The 27755-nt window shown below is 40.0% G+C and overlaps 2 protein-coding genes across 6 annotated transcripts in view; both read left to right on the forward strand.

The window, feature by feature from the left end:
- The first annotated feature begins 237 nt into the window (after positions 1-237).
- Positions 238-3525, forward strand: LOC131668503 (AP-2 complex subunit mu). Of its 2 annotated transcripts, none has more exons than XM_058942738.1 (5): positions 238-391; positions 994-1371; positions 1445-1695; positions 1777-2036; positions 2122-3525. In XM_058942738.1, the coding sequence occupies exons 2-5, from the start codon at positions 1032-1034 to the stop codon at positions 2600-2602; spliced, it is 1332 nt and encodes a 443-aa protein (XP_058798721.1). In that variant the 5' UTR covers positions 238-391; positions 994-1031; the 3' UTR covers positions 2603-3525. The 2 variants fall into 2 exon arrangements, with proteins under 2 accessions (XP_058798721.1, XP_058798722.1); XM_058942739.1 differs by lacking the exon at positions 238-391 and adding an exon at positions 411-614.
- Positions 3526-5279: 1754 nt separating this feature from the next.
- Positions 5280-27755, forward strand: part of LOC131668502 (calmodulin-binding transcription activator 2) — a 67217-nt gene continuing 44741 nt past the window's right edge. For 3 of the 4 annotated variants that reach the window (XM_058942735.1, XM_058942733.1, XM_058942736.1), the window contains exons 1-3: positions 5294-5408; positions 16695-17044; positions 17901-18036. In XM_058942735.1, the coding sequence (XP_058798718.1) occupies positions 16838-17044; positions 17901-18036 (343 nt within the window). In that variant the 5' untranslated portion in view covers positions 5294-5408; positions 16695-16837. Of the gene's footprint in view, positions 5409-5523; positions 5603-16694; positions 17045-17900; positions 18037-27755 lie in introns of all 4 variants that reach the window. The other variant, XM_058942734.1, reaches the window with a different exon arrangement.

Raw genomic sequence — 27755 nt, forward strand, 5'->3', positions numbered from 1 at the left:
TTCCTAACCTTCGTTCGCTTTAACAATATTAAATCGATCAAATCAACTTGGCTTCAAGCAATTCTCATTCTATACGATTGTTTTTCACTTTGTTTTTCTGATGGAAAATTTGGTTCATTTTTAAAGACTCGACATTCGTTTGACTCGAGTAGTGATGGGAAGTGGGTGTCGCTCTCTCGGTATCGTCGACGTCACAATCTGCTCTTTCTTGCTCACTCTCACTATCCGTTGCACGCTTATAAGGTTGGTACGGGCAAGTGGGCCGTCTATCGTTCGTCTTTTCACTGAGACAGAGAGCAGAGTAGATAGTATAGTCCATCATATAGTACTGAGTGTTTCCCCATTTTTCGCCTTATTTTTTTTTCATCGTCCACTGCCAATACCGTTATGTGTAAGTAGATGTCCTTCGACTTAATATCGGCTCGACTCGTCGTCTTTGCGCAATTATATCCATGTTCGCAATTTTTGGAGTAAGTCGTAGCCCTCTTGCTCCGGCAGATCGATAATACAGCCAGTAGTCTAATACGAGAGTGAAATCCGTTGTCGCGTTGTCGTGCGCGGATGTATCATTTTTAGAATGGGGCGTATTTATTGATGAATTGATATCACAGACTGTAAGTTCAATCATTGCTGTTGCTTGCTTGCTTGAATGCTTTGCTAATTAGTTACTCTAGGTGCACACATGTTGGATTTGTTACTCAATTTTCTATATTATTTATTTATTTACGCAATAATAACGGGATTTATTTAATGACATAGCAATAAGTAAATCTTCAATCGTTCTCACGACAGTTAAACATCAATTACTTCTGCTGGTTGGCTTATATAAATCTCTATGCAAGACACTTTCATAAAATGTTCAATTATTTTGATTCTTTCTGATATCCAGTGATATTACAGGCATAAATACCGAACACTACAGCAAATAAATTTGTCTACAATTTAATGTATAATTGATGATACAGCTAATGCAAAGCTAATGAATCTTTACAGATATTCTAGTGTAAAAGCTGTTCAACATATCCACCAAAATGATTGGTGGTTTGTTTGTCTACAATCACAAGGGAGAAGTCCTTATTTCTCGAGTGTATCGTGATGACATTGGCAGGAATGCAGTGGATGCATTTCGTGTCAATGTCATTCATGCTAGACAGCAGGTACGTTCACCGGTGACTAACATCGCTAGGACTTCATTTTTCCACATCAAAAGGGCCAATATTTGGCTAGCTGCAGTTACCAAGCAGAATGTCAATGCTGCAATGGTATTTGAATTTCTCCACAAGATCATTGATGTAATGCAGTCTTACTTTGGCAAAGTTTCAGAGGAAAATATCAAAAATAACTTTGTTTTGATTTATGAGCTTCTTGATGGTACTTATTATTCTAATTTTATCAAGTTTGATCATATTTTGGTATTGGAGTGCCATAATGGAGTTTTTTTCAGAAATACTTGACTTCGGTTATCCACAGAACTGCGATACAGGAGTTTTAAAAATGTTTATCACACAACAAGGTGTAAAGTCTGGTACAAAGGAGGAGCAAGCACAAATAACATCACAAGTAACTGGACAAATTGGATGGAGAAGGGAGGGTATCAAGTACAGGCGCAATGAGCTCTTCCTTGATGTACTAGAGTATGTTAATTTATTGATGAGCCCTCAAGGACAAGTTCTTAGTGCTCATGTTGCTGGAAAGGTGGAAAATATTTTAAACAATGTTTTTATCTTACTTTGTTTGCATTTTTTTAACACAAAAATTGTTTTATTCATGGGATAGGTGGTAATGAAGTCCTACTTGTCTGGTATGCCTGAATGTAAATTTGGGATCAATGATAAAATTGTCATGGAGGCAAAAGGTATGAAAGGTGGTGGAGGCTTAGGAACTGTAGGAGGTGATGATCCTACTGGGGCTAGATCTGGAAAACCTGTTGTTGTCATCGATGATTGCCAATTCCATCAGTGTGTCAAACTGTCTAAATTTGAAACAGAACATTCCATTAGTTTTATACCGCCCGATGGAGAATTTGAGTTGATGAGGTATACAGTTCAAATTAAAATTGGTGTAAAACAATAATTTCTTGTGATTGAACATAAAATCATAATAATTTTCCCTCTTATAAAGGTACCGCACAACAAAAGATATTTCATTACCGTTCCGCGTGATTCCGCTGGTTCGAGAGGTCGGTCGCACTAAAATGGAAGTCAAAGCCGTGCTGAAGTCAAACTTCAAACCATCTCTTCTAGGCCAGAAGATCGAAGTTCGTGTCCCAACGCCGCTGAACACAGCTGGAGTGCAACTGATATGCTTGAAGGGTAAAGCGAAATACAAGGCCTCTGAAAATGCAATTGTATGGAAGATTAAACGTATGGCTGGTATGAAGGAGACTCAACTGTCTGCCGAAATTGACTTGTTGGAAACTGATACTAAAAAGAAATGGACGCGTCCTCCGATTTCAATGAACTTTGAAGTACCTTTTGCACCTTCAGGTTTCAAAGTTCGTTATTTAAAAGTCTTCGAATCGAAGCTAAATTACTCTGATCACGATGTCATTAAATGGGTCAGATATATAGGCCGAAGTGGTCTCTACGAGACAAGATGCTAAGATACTCCGATTAATTTGTTAATAGTAAATGAGTAATCTCAGTAATTTCAGAGTTATGATTTTGTTATCGTTTTTATGCTGCAAACTAACGTAAAGTCACCCGGAATTATTGTATCTTAATCAGCAGAAAAAGAATAACCGCTTAACATTGATGCCATAAAAGATATAGCACACTTGTCTTTCGACAGTTTGAGCTTTGTTTGCAGGTAATAACGTTACTAAAAACAAAAGAAGTATATAGCTTTCTTGAAGATTAATTGGAGCCAAGCCAACTTAGTATTGAAAATGTTACCTCGGTAGTTTTTGTGTTGATAATATTTTTCAATCATTGAGTGTGAAAAAGAAAGCTGAGTAGATTTTTCAATACAAGGGTGTCTGGTAAGTGTGACTCTTGTGTAAAGTGGAGGATGAGTCTCTTGTCTCTTAAGCATCATTGTTCGGCCCATTGTTGATCATATAATTGACATCGCTCCGTTCATTGACATAAATTTCATTAAAATTGCGTGACTATGTAGACGATTACGAGTACCAAACGTACATACACAAACAAGTATCAAACATTGTTTTAAGAATATGTCGTTAATGAGTAATATACTTTGTTCGAATTTTATCGAGTAAAACAGATTTGTGGCTTTTGTCTGTATATCTCAAAGTCATTATAATGTATGTTGAAATACATGTGCAAATGATACAAAGATCTTATTTATTCGCAATTGAGTATTATAGCAAATCCTTTAAGATTATGAGTATAAATAATAATTTTAAAACGATTTTTAGAAAGAATCATGAAAGATATTAAATATTAAGGAATTGAATGAATTTAAGACAATTAATACATATTGATCAAATAATAATCATGAAATTCATTGCAATCATTGAATATATTAGCTTGATCATGAATTGGGATTACATATCTGGTAGTATTTAGAAACGTGATATGCATTCATTTTCTAAATTTTTTTCATTTTATATTATTTTTATTGTATCTATGTTATTAAAGAAGTTAATGGTTAAATAAAACTGTAAAATACTGACTAATTAATGAACCTCTTACTGATCATCTTATATGCGAGAAAACTTATCTTTTTACTATAATTTTTCGCAATAAAATTAGTTATTTAAATATTGAAATTTAAAAATAATGTTTAACAAGAATTTTATCAGAAAATCATCTGGATTAGTTTTCATTCTGTGCTAAATTAAATTGGACTGTTTCTTTTTTTCTTTTTGTGATTGCGTGTTACTGAATATTCTGAGCAATGAAGATATTAAAAATTCTCTAATTAAATAACATGTGCTACAAAACTTATTCAATGACAGTAGTGCATTGTGTCCTTGCAAAATTATTCAGCTAGTACCATGTGTTTGGTATTTCTGTTATTACTTTGTGTTTTTCTCGTTTCGCTATGGAAAATATATTTTCCCTCTAAGAATTCTACGTTGACGTAACATTAATATTAATATTTGTATGGTTGAAATTGTTTTTACGATCGAAAAATACTCCTAGTATTTCTGTATTTATCTTCAAACTTTATTAGTTATCCGATAACAATTTCCAATAATAAGTTGAAATTCTTCACAATTATACGACGTACACGATGTTGATCGCCGTGACAGTCTGAATTATTAATTATCACGTAAATTTTATTCATTTGAAAATTTTTATTCTTTAATTGAATTCTAGAGTTTTGTTTACACCAATGATTCTCATTTCACTTAGCATATTTATATTATTGATAAAACTAATATTGATTCTTTTATGTAAAGAAATTATAAATGTTGTAAAAAGGAAATAATTAAAATATTCAATCATTTTAACATAACATTATTTTTAATATTTAGTTGATGCATTAATAACTATATTACTATGTTAATCTGTCATATATGGAAATATAAGCAAGTGATGTAATATTTATTTTACCAGGATAAGGGACTTTCTACATAAGAGCTATCGGACATTGGACATCGGACATCATACGTGAACGAAGCTGTAAAAATGAATTAATTATTTGACATTAACTCATAAAATAATAATTAATGTTGCACATGGTCTTTTCAGACCTCGCACAAATCTTTAGTAAGATAATAACAAACAATCAATTTGTTTTTTTACCTCAATATTCGTCTAACATCCAATGTCCGGTAGCTCTTATGTAGAAAGTGTCGTAGAAAGTTCCGTATGCTATTGATATACAAGATTTGAAAAATTATTTTAAATTAATGATATAAAAAATATCATAGCACGAAGAGATATCATTACAATTGATTAGATGCTGGTTGTTATCTGTATAAACTGCACATTTAGGTAATATCAAAACACTTGGACATACAAATTAAAAGATTATTCACTTAATTCTATATAAGTCTGACTTAAGCAGACAGCAGTTCCTTGCAGTACAAGGGAAAAAAAAGACATTCCTGGGCGACCGACTAAATCGTGACTTGATCTACTGCGAGCAGCGCACACCACTGCACCCTCCCCCATCTGTGTGTCAGTAGTAAAAGCCAAAGCATAATCAGTCAAAGCGTGCGTGTTCAACGTCCATTCAACAAATCTCGCGCTTCTCACGTCAGCGGGTTGCGCGTGCGCGCCAAAGCTAGTCTTCTGCTAGGGCGCATGCGGCCACATCGCTCTCGCGCTGTGTGTTGCCTTTTGGTGGTTTTGGTTTTCCCGATAGGTATATATTTGTGCGCTTCTCGGCAACGACCCAAACATTACTCCTTATCACAAATCGTTGTAACTACGAAGAAAAGACGTACGGAGTATCGTGCCAGCATGACGACCAGGCGGAAAAATTGCCGAAACGTGAGTCCCTCTTACTTTAATTCGATTATTAGCATCAGTCAAGCCGTACGAAAGAGTCACTCCGCTGCTTCGAGCGTGCGAGGCTCACATATACACAACATAGATTGACTTTTAGCTCGAGTGCAAGTCTCGAGAGGTCGCTTTCCGCGGCTCTTAGCAGAGAGGAGTGTCGGAGGAGTAAGAGAGAGAGACAGGTACGTACGATATATCAGTGCGTGAGCGGAATCCGCGACGGACGGCAGGCGACAGCGAGAGACAGAGAGAGAGAGAGAGAGAGAGAGAGAGAGAGAGAGAGAGAGAGAGAGAGGGAGGGAGAGAAAGAGAGAGAGAGAGATAGGGAGAAATTATTAAAAAGAGAAAAAGAAAAAACCGAGTTTCAAAGTGGATATGGCTCCGCTTCGACGATACTGCTACAGTCGAGACACCAACAGCTCGCGACATCATGGACGGGCAAAGCATCTTGTCAGGGACTGATGATTAAAACGTGTGTGTTATAAATACACCTACCCCTTTACTCTCTCTTGTTCTCTCTGTACTTATCATTCACACTAATTCACACTCTACTGCCACTCTTTCAGTATTTGATGTTTTCCCTTCTCGATGTTACTGCTAATTGTTTCTTTCTCTATGCGTGCTCTCCCATGCTCATTGTTATTATCAACATCATCATCGTCATTGTACCCTAGGGGGTAAGTTGGCACAACGGCCAGTAGTTAAGGCGATCTCTTGTTTTGCTACACTTATTGCCTTCGTCTGGCCGTCGTGCAAAAGAGGCTGTTTACGTATATAAGGTATCTCTTACTCACACACACATATACATACATCGATTCATTTAAGTGTATTATTAAATTATGATTGGCGATTAGTGTTTTTCTGTGTGCATATGTGTATGTGATATAACTGTTGATATAACCATCTCGATATATTTTTCGTTTGAGCTACCTTACCTTTCAATTATTTTTCCTCCCATCCGCCTTTGCAGTACCCAAAAAAGCTAATTCATTGAATGGACATTATAGAAAAACTCTGTCGTCAATCTCATAAAGCTCATTGTAGTTTGGTTTGTTTTTTGTTCTTGACAGCTATTTCCTTTCCTTTATGTTTACATTAATAGAACCATTCACCGACAGTCTCTTTCTCTTTCTCCAACGTCATTATCATTCTTTCCGAAATCTGCTATGTTCGTGCGTTTCACACGCAGAAGAGGCGAATTGGGCCAATTTCCTAGCCCAATTATTCACAATACGTTAAGTACATTCTCTTTCTGGACGTTGATGTACCTTCTTGTCAGCACATACACATACATATATCTAGATGTTTTTCGTGTACACAGACCAATATGTTGTTAAGTACCTCCTAGAATAGTCATTAACTACGTAATATAATTGTAATTTTGTTTATCTCTTTCTCGTTATAAAATTAATACCTGTGTATTTAATGTTATTTATTTGTAAACAAAAATATAACTATTCCCTCACTAACTCTCATACTTATTAACCATAAACCCAATGTATAACTTGCCTTATATATTTGATGTATCATTATGATGTCAGTTTTATTATAATACATAGATGTTGCATAGAACGTAGTGTATGTCCAATAAAAAAAATTAGTTTATAAATTAGTCTCGTAAAATTCGCATGCGTCGTAGGTGTTGCCTACGCGCAATGTTTTTTTTTGTTTCGCTAGTTATCTTCTCGCGAAGACGAGTTATACGTGAAACGGGCGATCCCATCGCATTCCGTTCTATTCGCGAGAGTTCTATGTGCGCGCGTGTATGTGTTGCTCCTGCGACTATTTTTGCATCAACGACCATGCTTATGACTTTTTCATTTGCTGCCGTGGTAGTTTAAAAAAAGAACAATAAGCCTTTCGGACGACAAAAGCCTCGCGGATCGAGTAGTCTTTTGAATGTATGTGTACGAGGTTCGCGGTGCGAGTTTCGTCGTTCTTTTTTTAAAGACGTGAGTAATCTCATTACGTTTGCGCGTACGGTTATAATACATGTATTTGGAACTGTTTGTACTTCATCGGGAGTTACATATTTGGAAATTCTCACGAGGCCTAGCTTAAAAGAAAATAAGAAATTTCAGGGCGTTGAATTGTACGCGTATATTCACATTAAATTATTAATTCTGTGCGCGTGACATTAACATTTTATTATTACGTTACCAAAGCAAACGCACACATGTGCTCGAGTGTTTTCATTTAACGAGGTATCATTTGCTTTCATTAACATTGAGCGATGTGCGCGCAACATGGCATGCTAGTGTAATTAATTAAATTTGAGAGAAAATAAAGAAAGAAAGTAATTGACAATTTTGATAATATTATTGGTGTCGGTAAAGCAATAAAATGAAATATGTAAGTAGGTTTTTCATGGAGTCTACGAGGGGAAACGAGGTCGCGAGTTAGAAAAAACAAGCCAGTGGCTGCAATAAAATGTAGATTTTGCAAAGTCAAGCGTATCTTGTTTCGAAGCTTATAGCTCAGATAAAATGACAAGTCGCTTTAGCAGTTTGTTCTCTAGTTGTTTTATTGGTTACTCAGTTTCGTCGTCGGTTTCTCTCTATCTATCGTGTTGTGTTCGTGTTTTCGTTTGCGTCACCACCTGTTAAAGATCGAACGGAAACTCTTGTCTTTTTCCCATCGTTGTTGATTTTCCGTTAATCGTAGACGGCAATTCCTTTTATTTTTCACTGAAAATCGATTTCGCGTCATGCGCGCGCGAGCAAATAACGTCGGGGACGAGCGCAGCGTGAAATTGATAACGTCACTCGTTAACAAAAGCGATATGTAGTTACCTTGTCGAGCGGCGCGACCGCTAATTATTCCCTGACCACCTCCCCTCCGCCGCTCCTGGCCGTTTTGTCCGAGTTCGTTCGCTCTTAATGACGTTTTCGAACGAAGCGAGCTGATAACGTTTAATTTAACGCTCCTTTGATTCGTTCAACTCCCCTCTACTTTTTTTCGAGCTCGATCCTTTTTCTTTGTGGATAGAGAGAAAGGAATCAGACGGAGAAAAAGTCGACGAGGGGATGTCTTTACTTGGTTTGCCGAGCAAACATCGCTCTTAGCCAATTACTTGTCCAACGTCTAATGAGATTTTTCAGTGTTTTCGTTTGACGCTAACATACAGCCGTTTTCACGACGTAAAACTTGGAAAATCTCTAGGTTACTTTTAATTTATTTTTATTTTTAGAACTTCACCTGTCAGTTGGTCAAATAATTAGAAATACGGTTAAGCAAAAAGTAAATACTTCGTGACGCGTAACTTTTTTACGAAGATTCATAAAACCCTCTGGCGGAAGATTTTGAAATAAAAGTTCCGATTTCCTAAGTAATATTCAAGCAAGTTTTAATTAAATTCAGTTCATTTTTATCTCTTATTGAAAAAAAAGCCGTATTAAAATTCGTTAATCTAAGATTAGCAAACCAATTTTTCAAAGAAAATTTTAATTAAAATTTTCTTTTGCGTCTTGAGTACTCGCACTTGCTGTCGTATCGTCGTTTAAACGCCCTCAAAGAAACACGCCTTTGGTAAATGAGCTAATGTTTCGTTCTACTTAGCCCGATATCAGAGTTTCATGAATGGAAATAGAGAAGTGGCTGGAAAAATTGAAACTTACAATAAGAAAGCTGAGGACGCGCGCGCGGGTGCGTAAAAAAAGAAAGAAGAACAACAAGATAAGCTGCGAAGCCTCGCAAAAACAAAAGCGTCGTCGGCTGGAAATTCAATGGCACTCTGCCCCCTTTCTTTATCCCAACAGCCACACAGCCACACAGCCACGCAGTGCGCACCTTCGTTTTTTTTATTCGATTCTCGATAAGAGCAGCATCGTCGGGCGAGTTAAGCATCTTAAAGGGTCGATCAAAGGTACATAGCGAAGCCTCGCTCTTAATCCTTATATATAGGCTTGTCAAAGAAAGCCGCGGAGCAGGCGCCTTAAAGAATTCTCTCTTTTCTGTGCACGAATTGCAACTTCACATGCGAAGGTTGGCGAGAGATCGGCGATCAATCAAGCTTTAACGCGTGGCAACGACGTCAGGTTACACGCAGCTCGGCCGCTCGCGGACGCCTCTAATAATCATCATTTGCATTTGAAATGAATAGTAGGACCGTGCGAGTGTGTAGAAAATAGGGCGGAACAATCGGCGGAACAATTGTCGAAAATACATCGGGGCCATTCGCGGAAGGGTGACTATATGCATACTCGGTGTGCGCATGCAACACACAACACACGCGGACCAGACGAACCGACGGACGGACGGAGAGAGAGTTTATGCCGTGCGAGATCCACGTCACGAGCTTTCGTGACTCGGCCTAATGGATTGATCAAACAGTCTGGCTGTTGTATATACGTGTATATACACGTATATATGTGTACGCGTGATACGAGAGCAAAGCTATGAGCTTGGGGGACCATGCGAGGTGTTGATAAAAAAGCGATGCACGCGTGCCTGCTGCTGCAACGAAAGGCAGCTGCGCGACAATCGATCTTTTGCTCTCTTGCTCGTCAAAGCTCTCGCTCGTGTGTGCGCTAGCTACGCTCAAACGCCGACAAACAGAGTGTTCCAGCCGAGAACTGCTTTGAATAATTAATTCGATGTTCAGTATAGCTTTTCATTGCTTTTTACGTCTCGCTCGGCATACAAATTCTTCGTTAACGCATCTTTAATTAGCGCTATGAAAGTCAACAATATTTATTGGGCATTTTTATTCGGCCGACTTTCCTGGTGTCCTCATTATATAGGGAAACATTTTGTTTTTTTCGACATACAAGATTGAGTGCACTTCAGAAGAGCGAACCGATTCTACAAAGCTACAGTAACGAGAATGTCGATAAGAAATCTATCAAATTAAAGAGAATACGACTATAAGTTGAAAAGCGTCAACATCCGCGCGTTCAATAATTAGCCTAGTTACGATTGATTGAAGCCGAGAATGGCGTTGACAGGCCAATTAACACTTTTGACGATACCAAGTTATTAATCAATTATGTAATTAATGAGTGTAGGTCACCGATTCTGGCGTCAAGTGGATTCTAAGCGAACATCTCGAGAAAACAAGCATTTACAATTTTATGTTGTAGCTCTCATTAGGATAGTGAGAGAGAGAGAGAGGGGGGGGGGAGCGAGCGAGTGAGTGAGGCCGAATATGCGAAGAGGGAAAATCGCTGGTGCGTGCAACAATTTCCGCTCAGTGCTGGCTCGTGCCAAGCGCCGTTCTCTCTCTCTCTCTCTCTCTCTTTCTCTGCGAGCTTGATCAATTTTTCAGTTTCTCTCTCTGTTCGTATGTACGTTCGTTCGTCCGTGTATGTGTGAGTTTGTATTACGAGCTCTTTCGTGTTTCTCCCGGGCCATTCGTTCACCTTGCGGCCTGATTTATCGGGGAAAACTTGGCGATTAAATCTTTTTTACTATTGCTTCCCACCCCAATACACACACACACATACGAATAATCGAGCTTCGAAGCAATTATTCCTTACTATATCGCTCGCTCGCCATACCTCAGCGAACGCGTTATATGGCGCGTTCCTAACGCTTAATGCCCGTCTTTTTTGCAAAACTTTTCTGTGCTGTCCTTCCTTTTGTTTCACACACGAGTTGATTGGTATCTTCTATTTTTAAGTCGCGCGACATTCGCTTTTTTATTTGCATTGTTTGCTTTCCATCAAATTTTCTGATTCGATGATGCAATTTATACCTTGCAGCGTACTTTGATTCACTCAAAGGAAATTGGCATAGTTACAGCATTCTTTGCATATCTCGTGCCACATTCTTCCAATGTCATAGGAGGAATTTGCGGCTACCACAGCAACAATTGCAAATATTCGCGGATTCAATAAAACGAGTAATCAAGTAGTCCTTGAAAACTACAACGTTTTTCATACTTTGACGAAATGAATGCTGTAAGATGAAATTCTCGTTATTTCTAGAGTACGTAGAGTTGTAAGCTTCCCTCAGAAAAAGTGGATTTCATTTTAATTGGATGAAACGAAGCGTCTTCTTCATCTTGTTCCTCCTTAGCCAACATTTCCTTTATAGTCCAAGTCAAAGAAAATAAAATCGTGAGGTTTTAACGTTCGTTACAATCAATATCAATTCGTCGATGATACCAATAAAAAAGCGAGGCTTCTCCTTAATAATTTTTCGACAGAAAAGTCGATGTGTTTTCTTTCAGTATCATTAACTTTCGGGAAAAATCAGGCCAGTTTTCTTCACCATATCGCCAGTAAAGATGCTAATCTTCGCTCTCCGTGGGTTAAAGCTCAGCTGGTTCCTGTTTGGCAGCAGCAACTTGCCAAGAGTATTCCTTTCGATATCCGGCATTTGAAATGAGCAAGGAAACCGTAAAAGTGTGCACACACGATAACTACGAATTGCGTAATTAACAATGACGAAAAAAGAAAATTTTTTTCGAAGATGTAAAGTGGAGCGCGAAACACGCGTTACATCCACAAAGCTCTCTGGGCTCTTTTATAAATAGCCGGGGAAACAGCACTGCTGTTGACGCGACGTCTAAAATTCACGCGTGTTGTCTTTGAACGTTTGGCTTTCGCATACACGCGCGTAGAGCGAGCGAGAGAGAGTGGGGGAGGGGAGGTGAAGGCTATAATTCTGCATAAAAAAGTAATACATTGAGAGAGTTACGGATGCGACGGGATATCGCGTTACTCGAGCAGTGTAGAGAAACTACTTTACATTTGCATTTAGATGGATGGATTTCTCTCCTCGCGCCTAAGTAAGAGCGCCGCCGCCACGATCGAGTTCGATGTGTTTTCAAATTCGTTCTCCCACTCTCTTAACGAAGCTGGGAAAAAAATGCAAAACAATTTTTCCCTTTTTTGGGGGATATAGGTCGTGGCCTCAAAGGCCGAATCCCTTGCCCTTTGCCGTTTGCTCTCGCGAGTGCGCGGGTGCATTTTTGATGAGTGACTCGGCTGCAAGTGCTCAAGCTATTTCTGTCGTGCTAGACACATCCACGTCGGCTCAGGCACGCCGATAGGTCTCGATCGATGTGCTGCTGCTCGGCTTGTCACCTGTATATCTCTCGTGTTTGGATGTTCATGAGTTTGCGAACTATTTGATGCTGCTTCGATTTTCAGTTTGTGAACGATGGATTTTTAGTTTGTTTAATTTTCATTGCTCTACCGTAGGAATTTTTTGTCATTATTTTCTGCACGAGCTGCTAGAGAGATGTCGAAACTTTGATAGAACGTTATGTTTGCTTTGAACAATATATTATTCTTTAAAACTTGCACCGATCATGACATGAAATAAAACACTCACATAATGCACATTTTATTATTCTTCTTGATAAATATAATCTCGAACATCGCTGTATATTTGTACCAATTTTATAGTTCATTTTTCTATCATTGATCATTTATGTGGTTCACATGACTTTTTGTTTAATCAATTTCTGTCGTACAATTCTAATCTTTCGAATCATCATTGCTTAGATTATATGTAATTCTGATTGACTCGAATGAAATTTCCATAAGATTAGATCTGTCGATATCGCGCATCCGACATTTGCTATATGAAATTTGTAATCTGTGATCCATGCGGATGGTCAAATTCGTGCTAATTTATATCGAAGTTAAAATAAGAAATAAATGTCACTTGTTAGAATAATTGTATTAACAATTATTGCACGATGCCTAACGTGAAAAATGTAATTTCGGAAATCACGAAAAAAGATGTAACGTTAATTCCAATTGGCCGTAGGCCCGTGTAATGTTTACGATCGTGGAGTTCGTTAGCTCTTGGTGTGGCGCCTGGCGCTGTGCGATGTACACATACACTCACATACGTGGTCCATAGCCGAAAATAAGACTCGCCGGTTATCCTGCTCGCTCGTTTTCAAACGGCCGCCGGACTACGTTTTATTAATAGTGGGCGCTCATCGCACGCGGCAACCCCGCAATTCGCTCTAATTTTAGACAATTTTTCCAAGAGATAGTCGTGTCCACCAAATTAGGCTAATGGCTAGCTTGGCTCTCTTCTGTGTCGCACTGAAAATGTTTCATCTAAAAAGGGTTACACCTACTGTCAAAGGATATTTCACTATCCCAATTTTTCGGCTCTTCATTAAACAACAACGTGGAAAATTTTTTCAAAGAAGCGCGTCCGCAGATAATGAATTTCATTTTTACCAGCAGCATCGTGGTGACCTACGAAACAGGTTGCATGCAAATCGTACGCGTGCTTGGAATTTTAATTGTATTGGAAATATGTGTCATGTAAACTTTTTTTTTGCGAAAAATAGAGACTGTAAACAGAGGCACGTTGGTTGAATGCAAAAAAAATTTTTTAATAATGCAGAAAAGAAATTTATGTGCATTTTTAGCTGATTCTCTTTGCTGGTCACTTAAAAAATCGTTCGTTATTTTTAATGATTACAAGGCGCAAGCATTTCATTAGGGATTGTGTGGGCTTGTGTAAGAACACTCGCGATAGCTATTTATGTACAAACAATTCGTGCGGCAAGAGATCGCATTTTGCGCGTGCAGAATTACACACGCGCAGTCGGGAAAAGCTACTTTGATAATTTGCATCTTCGAATGTTAATGCCACGGCATATCATGTAGAATAACAGGCGTGTTTATTTAGTAAATAACTTTTCTCTTTTCATGAGCAAGATGCAGATCGAATATTTTACGAAGAATAATATTGCGTGCAAGGAAATTATTTCCGTATTGATTGTAATGCACGTGCTTTGTCAATGAATTGTATTCATTTGTTGGAAGCACTTGCAGTTATTGAATTTATCGTCCAGTGTGAATTTTTGTATTATCTGGTTAACATAACTTTCACTGAGACCATCGTAAACTGAAAATTAATAAGTTTATAATTAGGCAAGTGAAAACATACGAAAGGTAAGCTTTGATTGAAAATAAGCCTCGCCGATGCAAAAGAGCAGCGGTGTTTTATAAAAAGAGCTGTCGGTCGCGCAGAAGCAAACTGGCATCGCTTCAGAGAGATACTTTTGCGGAGCTGTGAACAAGCGTCACGACAGACGTGCCATTTACACACATAAAGACCATCAAGCCGGTGTATAATCAACAATCGCCAAGCTCGATGAAATACAGCGACTTGACTCGTGTAGCGCGCGTGTTTTGCTTACGATCGTCGGCGTTGATTACCTCGAGGCGACTAAAAGCCACTGGCAGGTACATGCATGTCGTGTTATTTTTTGTTTGTTTTTGAGGGCAAAACAACGAACCACCTGCGTCCTGCTCATCTCCAGAAATTAATACGTCACTCTAAAAACAGCCTTGGCAGCCGGTCAAAGAGCTGAGCTTTACGAGCATCAAAAGAGATAGACATTAAAAAAAAGCGCTCAAGTCCAAATGCTACATTTGAGCGGGCCAAAGAAACAAGGGCTTCCAAACGTATAAATATTTATTTGCTTGGAGATTCTTTCGTTTGATTTTCGCGATTGCGACTGGGTTGTGGAGATGTAATACTTGTCGAGCGTGATTGGAAAGGGATTTTTCCCTGCCATCTGTAGCGTCGTGCGGTCCATGGGAGAAGCGTGCGATTTTTTTCCTTTTTTGTTGATTTGGATGGATTGGATGAATACCATTGATCCTCGTTTGATTTGAATATTGCTTTTTGAATTTCAGATGTGTATATACTTATACCAGATAGCTTTACAAAATTCGTAACGTGTTTCTTTTCGGAATAGACAACGTTGTGGCTCGGAATTATTTATTGCTGCTTCTGGAAAACGCGAAATAACAACAAAAGCTGTTAATTTCATGGTTGACGCCAAATGGATCCACTCACAAGTTCATAGTAGCTTGAAAGATCTGCCGTTACTAGAAAATTAAGAGCTACAATCGAAAGATATCTGCGTCGATAAGCTTTGGCTTTTGCAATTTGATTGTGCTTGATATGAAAGTGATACATCTTTCTCAGGCAGAAGTTTATGCACAGTTATATAATTATGAATCATTAATTTATATTGTTAGATGTGCGATAGATAAGAAATAGTACTTACATTGCAGGAGCGCGCGTATTTCAAGAACCTCGGAAAGAAAGTATGGTCATATCACGAGCACATCAAGCCGTCGCACCTGAGCGCGGCCAAATTTGTATAAAGGAGCTTGGTCTTGCCTTTTTTCGCTATCTCGGGTATATAGAATCCTTAACAATCGGTGGCGTCATTGCCAAGCTCTAGCATCCTCACTTTTTTCTTTATCGTCTTTCACTCTCTCAGAGAGAGCGAGAGAGCGAGAGAGCGAGAGACGACGACGACTGTACAATTGGCGTCGCTCAATTTTTCGCTAGCCTTCCTTTCTCTCATTCCTTTTTGTTTCGTACATACATACATATACATCGCGCTGCCGCCGGAGAGTCGCACGTGAGCCGCATCGAAATACACTTGGGGCGGTCTGCTATAGTCAGCAGAATTTTCCATCCGTAGGCTCCACTCCAGTTTTCAGCGACTGACTTTTTCTCGCTCACAGACAGACAGACGACTGAGCGCGAGGGAAAGAGAGATGGAAGAGGATAATGGCGTGCAATTATAAAAGCTTCGCACAGACTTTGGGGATTTATTTCACGGTCGCGTATTGATTTTCCTACAAAGTCTTGCGATGTGAGTATGTGTGCAAGCACGTATCACGATATGTGTCTGCGTGTGTACGTGTACGTGCGAGAGTGAGTCGAGCGACAGAGTAGAGCGACCCGTTAACGAGTTGTGAAGTATGAGTTTGCTTAATGGCTCGCTTTATTTTTAGCCTCGGGCTCCTCTCTTTTTAGCCGGCTGATGAGAAGAGCACGTTAATTACGAATCGAGGTGATGAAGGAATCTTCTTTTGATTTTGTGCTTAGCGCCTTTTACACTCAAAAAATGCGCACATCGCCATCTCTATGACGTTTATGACCCAGCAATATTTGTGTTTCTCAAGACGTCATTTGTTGGGCGAGCGCGACCGCCCAGCTAGGCAATGTCTAATGATCATTTGTTGGTCCGACTAATTTTCGTTGACATTACGTGGCACGCGAGTATCGTGCAAAATGCTCGGTAAAATGATTTTCGAAAGCGTAGTTTTTGGATGACGATGAAAGCTTGCGTTAAATATGAAAAAACCGTCAATGATACAAATAGAGGCAACAGACTTGTTGTTCGGAGTAAAAACTCGTTGATGGCTTTTATCAGAATTGTTTACTATGAGTATCCGAAGCGATAGAGCGTTAAATAAACGCATTAATTCGCAAAACAGAAGCATAGCGTGGTAACAGCAATCTGTTTTTTTGGTTCTGTTCCAGAGCACAGAGTCGCGCGAATGGCAGTAAGTGAGCCGCCAGTCCACTAAACGAAAAGGAAAATCGTTCGGTTCGTTGCTGTTTTGCAACGTTCGTGCGCGCAAAAGCAACAGTGAAAAGTAAAGGAGAAGTGGTGCGCCGATAATATGAGGCAAGTGGTGGTACTAGAGCCGGCGGGTAGCGTGCTAGTGATACGCCAGCAGACGAGTTGCTGCAACGCAACGCAAGGCAGCACAGTAGGGCATCATCGTCAAGCTGCTCTTGTGCCGCGCAATGCAGTAAGCGCCGTGCAGGCGGCTACTGCAGCTGACCACAATCAGAACAGGATCGTCGTCGTGCGATCGTCCGTCACGGTTAGTATCTTGTTACTCACCCCTCCCCTCCCCTGCGATCGGAGCTTGTCGTCTCGCATATTGGATCGCGAGAGGCAGAGGTTATATGCGCGCGTTCGTGCACCTGCTTGGACTGTTTTGTGGTTGACGATCGCCAGGAATATAATCTTAACTTTATCCATTTTCATGGGAATTCTTGTAAAAGCGCCGGAAAATCGGCACTTTCGATAGAATTACGCCAAGTCGCCATTGTTTAGCTTATTTTTCCACGCGGAAAATCCAAAGTATGTACTTACACGATTGCCAACTGGAAAAAAGCGCGTTCAACTTTCGCATTTTCGTGTCTGTTTTTCCGATCGGATTACGCACAATGAACAAACGCACATGCTATAGAATTTCCTCGCGACATTGTCAGCTTCACAACGAGCCTCGTTTTCTGTATCTCGCACGACGCGAAAGGCTCTACCGACAACGTGTGAATAAGCAGCCAAAAAGGACTCGCATTCAGATAGCTTCGCTCGGCAAATGTCGAAACCAATGAGAATAAATGGACGAACTAGCTTGCAAAACAATGATCGACAGTGAATCAAGGCCGCGCGATTTGGGCCTCGCGTTCTTTTTGAAACGCTTCTTGAAACATAGATAAACTTGAACACTTGATGCGTATATAATTCGAAAATTTGGGAGAATGTCTTGCGCGTGCGACCTAGTTTCGTAGCTCATGCATATTCGCAAATCCACGCATACGCGCGGCTGTATATAGGTGTATAACGAGTCCCTTGCTAGTGGGCAAAGTCTCTTGCTCTCAAGCGGGCTGGAGGCTCAAATCGCATTAGCTAATTGACGTTGCGCAATTGCCATGTGCGTACGTGTATAGGCTAGTAGTACTGAGTTCGGCAACAACGAGCAGCAGCAGCGTCGATCGAGCAACGATGTCAAGAAAGAAGAGGCCGTTGATCGGCCGAGTAAAGACGCCAATTCTGATGTTGGTGTTAACGATAACGCTGTGAATGGTGAGTCTTCTTCTTTTACCTTTTAACGGCAGTTTTATCTTATTGCCCATCAACTTTGGTTATTTGTGGATTGTAAGAACTGCAAACTAGGAGAAAGTGCATTTCATCAACATATTTGTCAAAAATCAATTTTCCATAGACTGTGAAAAATCGAGCGATTAAAAGAACATTTGAACTGAAAAAAGCAAAGTAGAAATCACATTGAAACCAAATCAGAAATCAATTATCTCAGCGACCTTCCCGCATTTACAAGTTCATAAATCACGAGTAAATGGAGAGGCAGCTTTTTCGCGCGATCAGTGTTTTTTAAATATAAAGCAGAGCTCCAAAATACATTCCTCAACTTAGTCGTAAATCCAGCAAAGCATTTTGGCGATGCCATAATTTACGACTTGAAAATACACACTTGCCTGCACTAATTCCTTTTACCCAAAAAACTTTTTCCACCGCCACGTAGTTGTAAGTAAGTTACAGGGACTCGCCGCAAAAACTGCAATAACTTAGTGTCTTCATACACGGACAATTTGTCGCCTCTAACTCGAACGTACACACAATAGGGCAATCGATCGTGGTGTTGCGGCGACAATGCTCACGTCATAATGCACACAGCTATGTAGAAAAAAAGTCAAAGCCAAGTCTTTGGAAGGCAAGGCGAAAAACATGTTCGCGGTCTACGCTTCAAGCTCGAATAGCCCATTTCGTTTTCTCTCTTGCGCGATCTTTTGTGTGATGCTTTTCGCAATGAGAGAGACAGACACAGACAGAGAGAAGGAGTGTGATCGCATCCTACTATTATTCGCAGGACGTGGCTTATTTTTTCGTCGAAAAGTTCCCGCGCTTTTGCGTTTATCAATGTCTCTGTGTGTTGTCAAGGTCGAATTAGAAATTTTGCTCACTGTTTAGTACTGATTTTCAACTTGAAGAATCGTTTTTTATAAACTACCAGTAGAATGAGAATTTTTATCCTGTCGAAGAGTAAAATGCTCATCGTTTACGTATTCGTTAGTTTAGGAAAATGAAAATAAATGACAAAGTGCAGATTAGCTGTATCGCGAATTGTAGCCATCACATGTATTGTGTGTGTAATTCAATGTTGGTTTAGCAAGTTAAATATGTTGAAAATAAATATCGGCTTATAAATGTATAAACTTTGTATAAATCTCATTGTGAACGACGACTGATTAATTACATACAGGTTTATTTCGTATCTTTTCCTTTAACATCATAAAATTTACTTATTTAACAAAGCAATTCCACTCATAATAAAAAGAAAAAATTAACCTAATTCAGTGCAAATACCCTAAGTTAAAAAGTTTCTGACTTTTTTTCACGTACACAGCAGTAGAAGTCGCGAGCACAGAGAAGTTCGAAACAGAGTATCTCGCGCCAGCCAAGCGTACAATCCATAATCTCGGGTGCGATGTAACGAAGCCTCTGGATTAGTGCACAAGTACCTCTGTCTCTGTGAAGTTCGCGCGCGACCGTGCACGCGCAAGTATGCGTGTGTGAGTGTGTCTGTTCTTTCGTGAATATTAGGCCGCGCGATTCATTTTCAGTGTCTAACCGCTAAAGCTGCTGCAACATTTCTGCTCTCGGAATTATCCGACTGGGCTCTCTCTCTCTCTCTCTCTCTCTCTCTCTCTCTCTCTCTCTCTCTCTCTCTGCATGTGCGCTCGCTTTGTAATTGGGATTATAGTTTACGAGGCTGGGATTTCTAGTGCGTGTACAGGTAAAGCGAGCGAGCAGCAACGGTGCACGAGTTACGCGCCGTTTATTGCACTCCATTCCTCTCTCCCACTTCCCTTTTACGAGTAGTTCGCGTGAGACTTTCTTTGTCCATTGTTCTTTTTCTTTTTTATTTCTTAAATTGCTTTATTGTTTTGTAGACTCTCCCTGTCTGTGTTGACACTTTGCGAACCTTCCTCTTGTTCGCTTCAGAGCTATACACACAGAGACACAGCCTCGTAAAATGTCGTTGTTATACTGCTCAAACAAGTGTCGCGCGCGCTATGTTTAAATTCCAAATCATGTCGTGCTTTCTTACCTGCTGCTGCTACTGAACGTACATGTGAGTATATACGATGTGCGATCGATCTCCGACACTCCTTCAGGGAGGGAGCTTTTTATAGGTCAATGTAAAACGCTCGCTATGCCCTCTATTTTCTGTTTTTTATAGCCAAGCTTGCGGCTCGTAAAAAAGAAAGCTCGCGGTAAAACAATCGCGCAGTTCCAATTCTGCCCTGATCTCTCTCGCTTTTTTTTCGAGCAAAAGTATTGATTCGTTACATCGGCTGCATTCCAAAAAAGCGAACAAACTCGAAGAAAGCGTATAGAAGCAGAAGCCAAGTGCTGCCAGACACGTTTCTCGCGAGCGCGCCTATCTCCGCCGAGAGTCGCGCGACCGATTTTCTTCCCAACGAGCTTTTATAGAGTGGATTGTCGGCGGGAAGTTTCGCGCGCGCCGTGCGAGAAGGATGGTTGTTTTTAGCTCGAGTCGCGGGGGAATATATGCACGGACTTGTTTTGAATTGTTGAGATCATTTTTTGTAACGAGTTTTTTGTTGCCTTGAATCTCACTGCACGTCAATGCCTTAATGTGACTTGTATCGATGAAATATTTGAATCCGAAAGAAATTTAACTATTTTCCGCTAGATGGATTGTTTTAAAATGTAGCCTTCTTCTCGCAGGTTAGTTGATTTTTAATGATGAATATCTGTTCAGTGTCCAAAATGAACGAGCAATTTTACAGTGAACAGCTACGTATTTTGGGTATTTGTGAGTGTCATTGTTGATTTATAGAGAATTTTACAATTAAATTCTCAAGAGAAAGAAAGTTGAGGTAAATCGCAAGCTATATCTCCACGTCAGTAGTAAAATAAAGCTGAAAAATCATCGTTCAAATTGTGCACGATACATGCAAATGTGCGTGCATCCCGCGAAGGGCACAAAAGCCACATGAAAGACATTATTACGCGCTTCGACATTTCACAGCTGGAAATTCAATCCGTAGTTGGACTCCCCGTGCTTGAAAGAATGAAATGACACGTTAGAAAGGTACTTGAACTGTCAGGCTTTGCTTAGAACGCGCACACGCGTACATGCATAGGAAGTAGTAGGAGGTAGGAGAATTCCAAGGTTGATTCGCGTCGATAATCATGCGAGAATTCCACGGATGACGTGGACGGAGCGACAAGTGGCGAGAAGCGAGAGAGAACGTTCGCTCTCCCTCTAAAGTTCACGGCAGGTATTGCATTCCGGGCGTTTTCTTCTTTCGCTGTAAGCCCGAGGATTTGCCCTACCCAACCGTTACTTTCAATTGCATTTTGCCTTTTGCTTCTCGCTTATGAATTTTTCAGTTGGACTTATCTTTCTGAAAGTCAATTGCACCTAGTCGACGCATCTGCACTTTAGCCACGGAATGTGTACTTTAAGCTTGTCAAGGATCCTTGGAAAGTCTGCTTGTTCTTCGCAAGATCGACAAGGTCGCGCAGTTGATTCTTGAAGTGTGTGCGCGTACATGGCTTGAGGCGTTGACGCAAACAAGCCGAACTATCCGTTAATTATCGGCAAACGATGTAGCGTTATATTTGCATGAGAGAGGCGTTTACGGTGGCGATATGGCCGGACGACGGGGCTTTAGCTTTAGCTACGGAGATAGCGACAGTCGCCAATAATCGAGGACCCGCCACTTATTTGCAGTCAATCACCCGGTTAATGCGACCTGACGGCCTTACGGCTAAGTGCTTGTAAATTCTTCGCAGAGGCTGTGTGCATGGCCTGTTTCGCTCCACACAGCGAGATCAATTCTTTGCTTTCGGATAATTTATCGAAATGCTGTTCGTTTCGGCATTTTTCTGAAAAGAAATTTCGGTTATTAAAGTTGGAAAGCATCAACAGTGCTACATGAATAGCGATTAACAGCTTATTCCGAATTCACATATAGATTTTCACGATTTCCTAACAAAACTTGATATGTTCTTGACAAAAACAGTTCGCATCAAAGTCACGCACTATTTGTATTTTGTCCGTGTTCAGGCATACGCAGAAAAATAATATTTGCGTGAGACGAGAGCAAATGCTCGTATATTTTTCAATAACTGCGTAATATCCACGTTACACTGCGTTTTGATATTTTACCCGACGGATTAAATTTCTATTTGCCACACGCATTGTTCGACCTCGTCCGACCAAAACGGTATATTTCTACTTGAAGTATGAAAAAAGAAACATATATCATTATGCGCCCTTACCTCAAGTTTCACGACATCGAGTAACCAGCTTATACTCGTGTCGTTTTTAATGTCTCGTTTTACGTTACAAGAAACAAAAATACTCGTCGTGATGTCAACAGATCACCGTTTTAGAACGAGCGCCATCTTTTTCTCAACAAATCAATATATCGAGTGCAGCCAAGATCTGTGAAAAAAGAAATAATAAGCGCTATCGTTAGCCAGAATAAACACAAACACACTTGACCCTCGCATTCACTGCTGCAGCAGCAGAGTAGCTAGCCTGCCAAAACAATCACTTACAAAGAGGAGCTTAATCGAGCGGCGCGACTATCGTCGATTATCCGCTTACGAAACACGTCGGTGGAGGAGGAAGAAAAAGAGGAACGCCAAGTCCCACGAGAAAGACCGTGACGAGTGGTAATCTTATCGATTGTCTCGAGAGTAGTAGCAGCAGCGGCGACTCTTTCTCTTGAGTAACTAACGACCGGCGAGTCGCACGTCCGCCTGGACGCGAGCTGAAAAAATTGAGACGATGTCGCGTTACTGCTGCTGAATCCCTAAGTGCCAGCTACCTTCGGCTAGGCCTTCTCTCTCGGTGCTTTAGCTTTTCAAAGGGATTCCAAGATGGCCGAGACGACGTCGACGACTTTTTCGAGGATTGACTAGGGTTTCCGGACCAAGAATTATTTATGACTTTCCAATTGTTTCTTTTTTTCGCTAGTGACGATACACTTTTCAATTTCTCTATCTCTCTCTCTCTCTGCTCTTCTTTTGTTCGTTGAATTTTCATGGTAATAATGTTGAGAAAAGGGGAGTGTTTGTCAACGTTATAAATGAAAGCTCATTTCAATACATTAGTCTTAGGGTATTTTTTGATCAGTCGTTATTATTACACAATGGTAGATGACCGTTGAGCTTCTTGCATGCTTTAAGTTTGGTATGTGTCTTATTAGTAATAAATTACATATTCTATAAAAGTTTTGTATAGTATTTGATTGCCATCTTGAGTTACCCTATCAATTTTTAAATCTAGTAGGTCACTGTTAAAATTGCTACTAAAGTAATAAGAATTGATTCATAATCCCCACGAGAATTTTCAAAGCGAGATCGAGCATAATTCGTCTTTCGTTGGCTGCAAACAAGAGGTAATTTTTCAACAAAAGTCTATATCTCAGAGTAAAAAGCCTCTCACCCAGAGTAACTCATATACCTCGGTATTATCCGGGGTAGTTGCTCAAGATAAAGCATTTCTTGTCGCTCGGCGCCTAGCCTCCAGAAAAAGCAAACAAAAGTCTAGAGATTAGTCGAGGAAGAGCTGGCAAGGCAAGGTGCTCTTTAAAGGGCTGCGAGAGGATCGTCGCCGTGTAATTTACGAGGTACGGTCGCGCGGCAATGTCGTGGTCGTGGCGAAAACGCGCGACCTATATTCCATTGTCGCTTTAGGACGTAACTTTGATCGGTTATCTCTGCGTGTGTGTTCGGACGAGGAAGAGAAGGCTCGTTGAATATCTCATAATAATCGGGTTGACTGTTGCGAGCGCGGCATTCTCACGCATTAAGCTTTAGCGAGGCAACATATTCGCTTTACGACGCCTGCAGAGGGTGGGGGTGAGGCGAGCGAGCACCGCTGACGTGCCGGAATCGATTAACGAGTAAACGCCGCGCCGGACACGGGTCCTTTGGCCCGCCGAGGACGTTAAATCCCGAGCGGAGCCTCGCAAATCTTTCTCGACTCCCTCTCTTTCTATCCCGACCCTTCTCCGTCCGTTCTTCCTCACCTCTTCATCCCCTCTCGGGGGACACAAGCGAGCACCTACCTACCCCCAGATTCTCCGTGTTTGTTGGGGGCCTCGTTATTTTCACTCGCTATTTGTTGATTTTTTGCTCTAGCGTGCTGCTTCACTGCCTCTTTTATTTTGCTTATTTTCTTCTATATTAGAGGCACCGATTTGCTGATAACGATAACATTGAGAGTATTATGGTTTCCGATGACTTTTGTCAGCCTTATCTGTCTCGCTGGTAAAAGAAAATAAACCGAATGGTAACCTCAATTAAAAAATTATATTTCAATATGGTTACGAGCTGGACACTAAATCGAATATTTCTATCTATACTAAAATTGGCCTAACTTGTGTTGTATTATTTGTATTAATTTTCGTTCAAGGTTCTTTTTATGTAAAACTCAACAAGTTGTTTGTATGACTGTAAAACTTGAGAAAATCAGGTAATTTTAACTAGTACATTGCACAGTGACCAAACACAAATCAAGTAAAAACCCTTAGCCATGTTTTACATAATGTATAACGCACTGAAACGAGGCGTTATATTCCTCGGACGCGATACATAATCCCCCTGCTGTATGTATACTCTAGCCGGATCCCGGCTATTAATCAGATTCTCTCTCGATAGGGATAAAGCTCTCTCTCTCTCTCTCTCGTATTCGCGCTTACTCGCTTGCTGGGCGCCAGTGATTTTTAACGTTGGCGCGCGATAGCGAACTTTATCCTTTTTCTCGTTTCGAATTCCTTTCACTTCGATTGCTTGTCTTCATAAGAGAGCAAAAATTTTTCTTTCGCAGTGAGAGACTTTGAATGATTATATGTTTTTTTCGTTCAGCTCGAGGAAGAAACGTTCGAATGTTCCAACGGCCGTTCAACTTTCACCTTGGAAAATGAACAAAACGAGATTTCTTTTTTATTTTCGTGGATTCACTTTGTTGCGTTGGTAGTTACCGTGAAAAGTGTCAGAGATTTTCATATAATTTTCATTATAGTACCTTGTAATTTTGAGACAAATATCGGAGCCTTAGAAATAAAGCTTTCAATGCTGAACAGTCATAGAAGTACCAAAATTACTTTATATGTGGGCTAAAACTGCTTTTAAGCAGCTTAGACTTCTAGCCGCCAAAATTGATTTTGAAATAGCACTTTCGGTAGCAAACAAATGATCAGTGTCATCACGTGGTATCGTCGTGCAAAGGCTGAAAAGACACGTTTATATAATTCAGAAAGCTTAGATCGCGCGCAACCATCTTATACGGCGCCGTTTGATAAATTGAAGGGGAAATTCTATCTTCCGCTGCCGAAAAAAGAAAGAAGTCGAAGGTTTTCAAGTTTTCCGTCGTCCTGAATTCTCGAGCACTTGCTGGCGGCGTGTAGCGTGAGCTGAGAGTGGGGTCACTGGTAGGTGGCAGCACAACCCTTTAAAATTCAAACCGACGAAAATCCAAACGTCAAAGTGCCTTCCACGACCGAAAGATAATCCTAATTTACTCCAATTTCTTTTTTTTTGGTAGCAGCTGCTATCTGCTTCGCCAAGGAAAGAAAAGAAAAGCCGCGTTTTAATTAAGCTCTAGCGCCTACGTGTTAACCGATTCTCGTCCTTGTGCGCGCGGGCGCGAGCCACGTCTGCTTTAGCCGAGATAAGAGCATTAAGGATTTCAACGAAGTCGTGCTTATTTTTTTTTCGCCTCCTTGTGTCTCTTCCTAGCTTTATGGTTGCGTGTGTTTTCTTGCTTTGTTGTTCACTTTGTTTTTTTTCTGCTTTTGAGCGGAGGGAAAAATGTTGCGCGGATTTTCTCGGATGAGCAGAGGAACTCTGAGATTATGCGAATTATCTACGTTAAGAAAGGCTTTCGTAAGCTGCGAAATATTATTTACGAGGCTAATTTCTTACTTTCTCAACTAGTCCTTCAATACATTTTACGAATATAATTTTCATTGCCAATTCATACTTGCTTTGATGAAAGTCTTCATTTTAGCTTATATTCTCAGTTGAATTCTAGGAGTACTCAACAGTATCAACGTACATTCAATAAATCGACAAACAAATAATTTGTAAAATTGTAAATTGTACAGAAATTGTGTTGTGCACATGCGTTAGGCTATGTAACTAAATAACATTTCCATCTTATCGTGAGTTACAAGTAAACTAAAGTCGTAAATCCCAGTCGAAAATACCTCAGAATTACATCGGTCGAGCGCAATTGTTTCCTCGCGAGCATAAATATCTTTCTATCTCTCGCTCGAAGTAGAAATCTCTGGAGAGAGATACCCAATACATTTGTGAGAAACAATCCATCACTAAGCCATTATTTGCATCGCAATCGCAAACGAGGGTAAGAAATCTTTTCCTTCTTTCGCTCGCTTAAAATTCCGAAATATGTAAAAGCAATACATTTGCGATATACAGATTCTGGTAGTACACGCGCGCGCGATGAATTATAAATTTTCGGTCTTCTGCAAAATGTGAATCGACATGTAAACGGCACGCTCGCGCGCGCGCGCGCGTGTGTAAGTAGGTCAGAGAAAAATCAGATAGAGTTTTAACGCGCACCTGTGCCAAAACGCCGCAAACGTCGAACTAAAAATCCCTGTTGTCTCCTCGCCCGCGTTGTTTTGTTTTGTTTTGTTTGGAAGTTAGCTTTCGAGTAACACACAAGTTAGTTTAATAATGTTTCGACAAAGCGTGACAAAGCCATGGGAGTATATAGTAGCAGTAGCGTGAAACGGCGCAAGGGAGAGAGAGAAATGACCGTCGGCGGTATACCCTAGCCTCGCTCCACGCACAGTCAGGCTTGCATTATTCAAGTAGATAATCCATTTATCACCCGCGCACCTTTTTAAGCTGGCCCGCTTAATTTCGAAAGCCCCTCTCCCTCCCCGGCTGCTTGCCCTTGCGTATAATGATCTACTGATTAGCCATTTGACGTCCCATCGGCTTAAAACGCTTCCTCTCTCTCTCTTATTTTATTTTATCGTTTTATTTTAGTTTGCTATCCGAACCCATGGATAATGCGCGTAATCAGACGGAAGGTAATTGCGCGAATAGTTGATTTAAATTGTATGGTTTTAGGATTATTGGAGTGTTTCATGTTGTTTTTTTATATTTACAATCTTATTCTTTGTACTTGGATAATTTTGTTGATAAGATTTTTTATAATTTATGTAAGCGGTAAAAGTATTTAAGAGGCAGTTTTTACAATGAATAGTAATCAAGATTGAGTTTCTATATTCAACGATAAGTGAAAACGATAAGTATTGAAACATCAAGTTTTCATTGGAAGGATTGTAATTTTTCAAAAAACTAATAATCAATACTGATATTTTAGCACCGATGGGTATAATTATTTTACTTACTATATGAACAATACTTTTATGGTGCAAGTTACTTACTTGCTTTATAATGAGTTTTAAAATATAGTCTTTTGAATTTTTATAAAAATCAAAGTTAATATTGAAAGTAATAATATCGTAGCATACTTTTTAATAAAAATGCTGAATCAATAATTGTTTATATTATTCAGTTTGTTTCTGATAGAAATTCAATTGAAGTACACATTACATACTAGAAGATCATAAAGAAGCCAAGTTTATCCCTAGAAAATGATGCTTTTGTGATTATCAGTAAAAAGGGATGTAGATCTTCAGACTGAGTTTTTTAATAATATCTCCTGAAAACATAAGTTAGCCGCAGCAGCAGTTTTA

This window comes from Phymastichus coffea, unplaced genomic scaffold, assembly GCF_024137745.1.
Source record: "Phymastichus coffea isolate CEN01 unplaced genomic scaffold, Cenicafe_Pcof_1.1 PCOF00078, whole genome shotgun sequence".
Lineage (NCBI taxonomy): Eukaryota > Metazoa > Arthropoda > Insecta > Hymenoptera > Eulophidae > Phymastichus > Phymastichus coffea.